This window comes from Chamaea fasciata, unplaced genomic scaffold (assembly GCF_029207755.1).
Source record: "Chamaea fasciata isolate MVZ Bird 193981 ecotype frontalis unplaced genomic scaffold, bChaFas1.0.hap1 SCAF_7, whole genome shotgun sequence".
In the NCBI taxonomy this organism is placed as follows: domain Eukaryota; kingdom Metazoa; phylum Chordata; class Aves; order Passeriformes; family Sylviidae; genus Chamaea; species Chamaea fasciata.
In genome coordinates, this window is record NW_027094092.1 from 48,795,134 (window position 1) to 48,804,382 (window position 9,249).

The 9,249-nt window shown below is 41.0% G+C and overlaps 1 protein-coding gene across 2 annotated transcripts in view; it reads left to right on the forward strand.

Moving 5' to 3' along the window:
- CUNH14orf132 (chromosome unknown C14orf132 homolog) overlaps window positions 1-8,570 on the forward strand; it is a 41,954-nt gene extending 33,384 nt beyond the window's left edge. For both annotated transcript variants that reach the window (XM_066188751.1, XM_066188752.1), the window contains exon 2: window positions 513-8,570. In XM_066188751.1, coding sequence (XP_066044848.1) covers window positions 513-737 — 225 coding nt within the window. In that variant the 3' untranslated portion in view covers window positions 738-8,570. The remainder of the gene's footprint in view (window positions 1-512) is intronic.
- Window positions 8,571-9,249: the final 679 nt, after the last annotated feature.

A 9,249-nucleotide genomic window follows, 5' to 3' on the forward strand; every position in this document is an offset into this window, starting at 1 on the left:
AGATCCTCGAGGAGCGGCCGACACGCGTCTCCCGAACGCCGGAAGCAGAAAAGCACGCAGCTGCCTCAAGCTGTGTCTTTTACCTGCGTTATCTCCCCCTTCCACCTTTTGTCCATCTCTTTGTTTCAGCCAAGCACTCTCAAGTATCCAACACCCGGTCCCCTTGGCAACCCGTGGGGAAAAAATTCCCCAGAGAAAGAAGGAACAAACCCAACCCCCAACAATGGGTATTTTTTCTAAATGCACATGATTACTTAGGCTGACTTGAAGTCTGCATGCTAGCTCTTCTGTATATTGTGTGTATTACGTGTAGCTTTTCTTCAATAGTATTGATTCCAGCAGAAATGGGAGAAATATTATTGTCTGTGATATTCCTGACAGGTTAGCACCACGTACATGAAATCTCAGGAATTTTGCAAGTTAGCTAATGGTTAGTCTTTAATAATGACTTTGAGACAATGCAAAAGCAGATATTAGCTTTCAGTCTGATTGTGCCATGTTTTTCTTCACAGCTTCCTGTTATGGGAGGAGCCTTTATGGACTCACCCAACGAGGACTTTAGTACAGAGTACTCCCTGTTTAACTCATCAGCCAATGTCCATGCAGCTTCTTCCATGCAGAATCCACCAGAAGAGACATCCCGTTCTTCAAATGATGCCATATTGTTATGGATTGCAATAATAGCAACAATTGGAAATATTGTGGTTGTGGGAGTGGTGTATGCCTTCACCTTCTAGGATGACTGTCACTACAAACACTGGAAGAAAGGAAATCTTCAACAGTATTTGTCATGTGTATGTATGTATGTATGTGTGTATATATACATGTATATCTATATAAATACATATAAGTAGCGACTTTGTTGATTAAGTGCTGCCACAGTCATGGAAATGAAATGCAAGTTAATTATCTTAAGTCTTGATGGCAGAAAGTTTGGATGCAAATTGTGTGGAGCTTTATTTGAGAACAGGGCCAATACCAGTTTTGTATAGAAATGTAATAAAAGAGAGATCAACTTGGGTATAGTAAATACAGAGAGATATTTATATAGAAAGTGCTTATTTTCTACTGTAGATTTTTCTAGCAGCTCTTCTGCAGTTGTTTTTGTTGGGTTTTTTGTGCATTTTTTACTATAGAATAATGTTATATGGAATTGTTCCAGGTCATGTTTTCTGGACGTCTTAATTTCCTAGATGGACTAAGTGGCTGGCATTGGCTCGGTACTGATGAAGTCCAAGTTCATCATGTGTGAGTCTCCAGCATGGCTGTAGACTCCTGGGCTGTATTCAAAATCATGAGTCTCACAGCCATGACAGGCAGATGCAGACTGTCTATTACTTGCCTTCCAGTATCAGCAAGTGGAGCTGGTAATCAGTAAAGTGATGCTGAACCTGTCTGCTGTTCTGGAGGAGGCACAGCTATTGCTTCTCTGCAGACCCTCCAAATTTCAGAGGAGAAAATGATAAACAGAGGAGCAGCACAAGTTCCCATTTCTGTCTGGAGGTACTGGATTGCAGTGGTTTGTATATTTATCGCTTCCAGGAAACAAAAGCCTAATACCCCACTTTTCATCTCATTGGACTGCAATCCGGATTCCTTACAGCAGTGTGTATTTTGATAAGGTTATTACGGTACTGAAAGAATGATGGGAAAATTGTGAAGCTTAATTAATAGTGAATATGTCTATGAGAAAGATAAAATTAAAGGTTTGGCACTTCTGTATTTCAGTGGGGGTGAATTCAAGAGTCAGGTATGTCCTGGGGTAGAAACAATACGGGAAAAGTAACAAGTGTCAGATGGGTAAGTGCTTATATCTCAGTATTAATGTATCTCTTGGTTCTGGTAAGGGTCTTGGAAGTGACTTTTTTATAGCTGGTTTAGGTAACGACTGTGATTATCTGTCGGATTTGTTCCACTGAGAGGCAACATTTTTACTACATTTTTTCCATGGGCAGTTTATTTTCAAGAACTGTATCTTTTCAAGACGAGCTGTAGCCTTCCTTGTTTGAGAGATTGTGAAATCTCGAGAAAAGAAAAAAAAATCACCACTATTGGAAATCTTCCTTTACCCCCATAAAAATTAAGCAACAATACATAAAATGTGTGCACTTTGAGAGCAGCAGACAAATTCTTCTTCTGTGTCTGCATGTACTGTCTAGGTTTTCTGTCTCATATAGCTACTACCCTAATTCCAGAAAGCCTTGTCTGCAGGCACAGAGACTATTTTTGACACTTGCCTGCCACTGAGCTTGAGGCTGGGCTAAGAGCTGCTGAATGTATAGAGATGTTTGGATTTTCGTCTTTTCTCTTTAAACCCATTTTCCTGCAGGGCTGGTGGACAGTTACTTGAATTAAAGCAGCATGCCCCAAATCGGTATTTTTAACTACTCGGCAGTCACTGTGTGTATTTTTTTTCCACTCTATGAAGTGTCCTTTAAAGCTGGGAAAGATGCAAACAGAGCTAGCAGTGGGAAGAAAATAAATTAGGTTATTTTAAGGCTGAGAAAAACAATTATGAGCTTCTGTGTGTGTTGTAATTTCCCTGTTTTGAGGCAGGATTTTGTGAAGATGGTTGAGGACAGACAAGCCCAGTTCTGGAGGATCAGAGGGAAAGCAAATTCTGTCCAATAAGATAACTGTAGTCTTAAGAATGATTATGAGTATAAAAACTATGTTTTTCATTTCCTAAAATAGCTATTAATTCCTTTATAGCCACAGGACAATGAAAAGCAGGGGGGCTGCATAAATGGTGTACCTTGTTTGTTTTTGCACCCCTCCTTATTCTTGCTGAGCAGAAAGGAAACTGCTGGAAAGCTGCAGAGAAGTTTCCAATGAAGAATTGAGCAGGACAAGGTCTGGTGTGTAAACGTGTAGGATCCATGAAAATATTGCTTAATGTAATGTACTGTCCCCAGCCATTTTCTGATATTCTGTTGCCTTTGTAATTGTATCAGTTACTCATGGATTTTTCTTCAGTGTTCCTGCAGGCTGTCTGTTTAGGCCAGATCCTGCAGGCATTTTTGCATAAAGAGCAAAACATTTCCACCATGACTAAAACCAGTTTGACACGATGGTACTTGCCCAGTGGGATTATTCTGCTGCCTAATGAATATGCCAGTGGAGTGCTTTGCTTAAATTTCCTAGAATATTAATCTTAGTGCAATTAGCAATGTCTGCATCTCTCTCCCTGAGCACTGGACTAAACTCTTCAACCATGAAGAAAAGCATTAGAGTGGGAACAGTAAAGGACCGCTATTCTGCTAATGAAACCAAGTGACACTTTTGTGTTGCTTTTCCTAAAGAAAATGCCCTACTTTCATGTGAAACTGATAGTAATAGCAGGAGCAATGGAAAACAATGAGTTCCATCTCCTGCATCCAGATCATCATCATCATACATATTTTCATCGTTAGAGGCTTTGTTGTCAAGAAGGGCAAGACAAAACTTTAATTTAAGTAATTGGCTTGACAGGGTGACATGGCAAGCCGGGTGTAAGCAGCAAGTGCACACATTTCCTGCCTCATAGTTAAACTGCACACTAACTGCACAGCTTCTCTGTTGGGAGAAAAAGTTAGGTTTAGGATGCAGGTACACGGATACTGCATGTGAGGGTCTGCGTGGAATATTGTCAGGTGTATTGAGGATCTCTGAACTGCAGTGGCCAGAGCTGGTTGAAGCTCTGATCTACTTTGATAGTGACAATATGCACACTGTATTTCTGGATGTTGTGTTCTGGCTTCATCCACTATAACCACTTCTCTCTTCTGGGAGCTTAGCAAAGGTTTAAATTAAACCATTGAAAAAGGGGTCTAATTCATCATGAAGTTCAGAGAAGCTGCAGAGGGGAGTGGAGAAGTGGCTGAGTGGTGAATGTTTCACAGGTATGGTCCTGTGAAATATGTTGACTCTTGAACTGTCAACACAGCTTGACTTGGTGCACTGCAGCTTCTCCTTTCCTTGGAGCCAGGCAGCTGATAATTGATATCACTCACTGAGGAATGATGAAGAAGCCCAAACAAATTCTCCAGAACTGTTTTCTGAAGCCTTTCTTTAAAAGAAGAGGGTTCTGTGCTTTGCTGATCACTTTATGTATCAGTCTGAGAAAAGGACTCCACTTTGATCAGTGCTTCAATTAAAAATGCCTAGCGCAGATAGCAGTTAAAAAATCCTGGCTGCAGTTCATTTTGTGGTAGACAAAGCAAATCACTTTCTATATGCTCTGCCTCTAGAGGCGTTTTACCTCCAGCTCTGTTGTGCAAGCTCATCATACAAACACAGGAAGCGACTTCGCCCTGCAAAGTTATCAATGAGCCAAGGAAGACAAACTGGGGTGCCCTGATGATTCTCTTTTAGCCATGGCCTCTAGGGATCGATGGCAACATACCAAATAATCAAGCTCCCTCTAAAGAAATTTTTTTCCTCAGCCAGCAGCTTGACACAGCAGCTGTGCAGCCACCACATCAAAGAGACTAAAGGCTGAACATTTATTCAGGTAGCACATTAGAAAAGAGAACTGAATGGGCAAACCCACACAGCGATTGCTGTTGTATTTTTATCTGCAAGTAGGAGTCTGTGCTTGCCCACAGCATTAACACCCTGTATTTCTGTGTCAACAGACTTGGGAAACTGAAAAACCAATTTTGAAATTGATGCAACAATAGTAGCAGAGAGACTCATCTGCTACAAATAATGTATTTAGCCTTTTCAGTGGGCAGATGAAGTCATAGATTTCTCAGAATTAATGAGATGCTTGCTCGAAAATCCTCACTTGCAATAGGACTTGAGGGCAGTCAGCATCCCACCCAGCTTCTGAGCAGACTATAACAATAGGCCCCAAATCAAGAGTGAGTAGAAGCATACAGCCATTATTGACTTACCCTGTACACCCATTTGAACATAAAAGGAAAAATACACCTTTGTGTCTGGGACCAAATGAAAACAGGACCCTCAAGTCTTTGGGTTGTTATGTATTTTGTCTATTATTAAAAGCTTTAATTTTGCTATTCTCAAGCAATTCCAGTTGTTAATATCCTCTTCATATTTCTCTGCAGGCTGCTGAGAGTTATTAATTTCATGTAACACTATCCATTTATCCAGGGTAATTTGACTGAGTTACCTGTGGCTAATCACAGAGTAGAACTTGAAAAATTGCTCTTTTTAAGGGTGATCTCCATTTGAGGTAAATAGACTAAAGATCAAAATCCCAGATCAAACTGTGTCTGTGCCTTTGGAACATTCAGAGCTCTGGACAATTGGATTTCATGTGGTTAATGCATGGGAAGGAAAGGGCAGTGAGGTCCCTGGTGATAATGCCAGCCATGAGGGTTCTGACAGGCAGAGCTGAGTGGTTCATTAACTGCTGTTCTGTCCCTTTGAGCCTCGCTACCTTTCTGGACACACAGCCAGAGCTGACTGTGAGCTGAACCACTAGGTACAGCACGTCGCTCCTCACCTCACAGCCTGCTAATCCTCAGGGAAACAAGCAACTTTGTTCCATTCACAGAAGAAGAGCCAGAGATCAATATTCTGTTAGCTATATTGTTACTGGTACATTGTTCAGTCACCATAAGGTCAAAATAGGGGTAGTTTAACATCCATTTAGCCCTTTACCCCTTGTCTGGAAATGTCCTAAAGCAGTCAAGGCACCCTTAGCATTAAAATCTCCTACTGCCCTTAATCCAACACTAACTTTTTGTGTTTCCTCATACAACCCATCTTTGCCTTTTACCTCCTCTTTTCAGCTCAAATTAGGGAAAATGAAGTCACCACTAAGCTCTTTTCTGGATATGTAGGGAACTCCTAACAGCTACAGACCAGCCATGTCCCATTTTGGTTTGTGGTCCTTCAGGCACAAAGAAGGAAGAAAGTGTTCAGTTACCTATATAAGCAGTTCCAGGGAAATATTTGCCTTTGCAGAACAAAAGTGCATGACAATTTTGTCTCATTCTGGCCTCTCCCAGAGCATTTACACTGAAACAACATGGCCAGATCTACTTTTGCTGGTTTGGAAATTACAGCAGCATAGCCAGGAACTGGAAAAGAAAGCCGTGATAACACAAACATGTCACAATCAAGGACATGTCTCTGAAGGCAGTTTTTCCTGAGTGACATAGGCAAACTTGAGCTGTTGGTAGCAAGGCAAGTGCCCTTTTGTATGAGCACAAATAGTCTCCTTCTCTTTGGGGATTTTGGGACCATTGTGCCACCCATTCTCTCTTTCCCAGGCTACTATTTTCAGTTGTAGAAAATACTCCAAAAGATTCCTGTTGGAATACAGGAATACAGGAAGTATCGGTAGAATATATATAAGATTTACCTCCCAAAGCTCTTCTTAGTCTTTGTGCAGAAGCAAAAACCACCCTCTTTTCTTAAGCATGGAATATTAATGAGTCAAATATCATCTGTACTGTAGTATTGTCTCGTTTTAATCTTCCATTTTTTGCCAGTAGATCTCAAAGGAGATCTTGCTACTATCCGTACTTTAAAGATGCTGAGAACAGAAACAGGTGAAAGAATCACAGAATGTCTCCAAATCCTGCAGAATCCTTTAGGCTGTATCATTCCTCCCCATATTACCCTGATAGGAACTCACATCCATCTCTTGAAACTCATTGTCACCATCACATTGTCTCTATGCCTTCATTTTGTTTCTCCCTTTGTCTTCGCCGTGTTCTTTCCATTCCTTGGTATCAGAGCATGTGAGCATTTGGAAGCCAGCAGTGTTCTTCAGCCCTTTTTGGCCAACTCAGCAGACCTCTGAGAGTAAGGTTAGTGATCAGTAAAGACATTCCACAGTGTGGGCAAAGAAGAGTGACACAAGGCCTCTTCTTGGGAGAAAATCTTAATCATTATCTACCTTAGCAAACCACAAAGTGTTTCCCCTAAGCAGAAGAGCAGGGTGTGGCCATGAAGCTTGGTAACTGTGTTGTCAGTATCCATACAATGCAAAGTTACCTTTCAAAAATTCAGACTTTACAAGTACACTGCACTGTTCTGCAGCCAGAATTTACTGAGCTTTTCCCAACCCAAAGTCCTTTGTTTTTCAGCAGATCAGAATCAGTGGTAATGCTCTTGGGGTAAGGTGAGGGCAGTGGGAGTGGGCCTTAAGGAGAATAGAAAAGCTCCATGTGATTTGCTCTGGGGTCAGGGCCAGCAAAGAGCAGCCTATCCAGTAAAGAAAAACAGCAACAATGTGCTAAGCCATTTCAAATCTAGTCATACCTGCAGTCCTCAGATGCACAGCCAAGCTGCTTCAGCCAGATTGAACATTTAGAAATCTCATTATACCCCAAGTAAAGTGGTTTCTTTTGCCAGAACTGAGGGAGCTATGCAGCCTTGTGTTCTGGGAGCTTCCTGAGCTGCAGCCATTACGGTGATATCGCACTTCCTCAGGAGTTCACTCCCACTAATGAACAAATGAGATTGAACTGTTTCAGGTCTTGGTCTAAAACCCATCTCAGTTGCTGCCTGCGTTAAGGATGATGGAAGTTCCTGAGCCCGCACACTGCTCTACCCAGAGGGACCTTTGCCTCCATCTGGAGTCATCTGCATTAATAACATTTCTTCTGTACTTCTGACATCGACATCACTGGAACAGTTTGCAGGACTAGCTGTGGGTTGCTGGGGTTTTATTTTAAATGTAAAGATGTCTGTAATTTCCTAATCAGAAGCAAGAAAGAAAGCAGAATCCTGTATTTTTTTTTAAATGAGAAGGTAGTAAAACTGAGTCTGAATATTTTGATAGATGTACTGGAAGGGTATATAATGTAGCAAACAGTTGCACTATTTTTTTTCCTAGTATGAGTCCCTAACCTGAGAAATATTTGTTCTTTCTCTAACTGTCCTCTTCCAGTTCTGAAGTTTGGAAGTTTAGAAGGAGAGAAGTGGAGTACAAAGTCTCAGTGAAATATGAAGCTTATGTAAATAAATCTGGTAGTTAGTTTTGTGAGGTAGCCTATTACGTTTGGTTTTCAGTTATCTCAAATACTGCCTAATTATGTGGGGCTTTTTTCCCCCAGAAAAGCTAAGTAGTGACACTTCTGAAAGCGTCTGTGCTTCACACAAAGTCACAGTCTTTGGAAATTATATTCTTCAGTTCATGTAAAGCAGCTTTACAGGAGCCCTTTAGTATGCACTGTTACCTTTTCTTAATAATTCTGGACAATTTAATTCTCCTGTGCTTTCTCTCTGCTACCCTGTTTTGTACACTATAAGGTTTGCAGGGATTCTCTGTATTGTTTTTGTAATACATGGGTTGGTTTCTAGGAAAAACTTCACTGTTGTAGTCATTGTTCTTGGATTGTGGAGCTCTATCTGTAAAGACATAAACAACTTTAAAAATGCCCACTGCTTTCTCCAAGTTTACTGTAATTAGCAAGTTTAGTTAAGAGAAATGTATTCTTTTAAGCTCCTGTTATGTTCTGTTCCAGTTACTGACTGCTTTCACTATGTGTGTACTTAGTACTGGTTCATTCCTTTACTATAGTGAAAATGACAAGTTTTGTTAATATCAGATGTAAATTGTGGTTTTGGATAAAGTTCTTCAAATTGATAATGGTGTGTGAGTTTTCATTTTGTTCTCAGTTTACTTGAGAATAGTTAGAGGTCTGGAATTGCAGTTATTTAATTATTACCTCCAGTGATACTCTGACACTAGAGGTAATTTCTTGCAATTTACAGATCTGCATGATTTGGTAGCCTTTGGGAAACCATCTCGAATATACGGGATGGAAAGAACACTGTGGCTATTTCAACAGAAATGCATTTAGCAGCTCTCAAAGTCCAAGAAGTGCCTCAACACATCTGGGAGCCAAAAAACCAGTCTTGTTTTCTTCAAACATTAGCTCAGAAGCCCTCACACCAGGAGCCCTGGTGTGCTGCTCTCTGCCAGTTCTCAGCTGAGCTTGGCCATCCCGACTCACAGAGCTGTGCAGGTGCCTTTGTGTCTGTGGCCCCAAAACCCTGACCAGAGGCTTCTGGGGAATTAAAGGGGACATCATACCTCGCTGCAGGCTGTCCAGCAAACTTCTCCAAGGCAGATAGTGGCAATAGGAAGAGAGGAAAACATTCAGCTTTGCTAATGCAATACAGAATATAGATTATTATGGGCCTTTCCTTACAATCCTCCTAAAGGGATTCAATGAGACACGTTAAGTTTAGATCTGCTGAAAGAATGACAAAAGGACATGCTAAGGGACCTGTTAAAGCACAATCTGAAATAAAAAAATTGACTTACCTTTGCAATGTAGC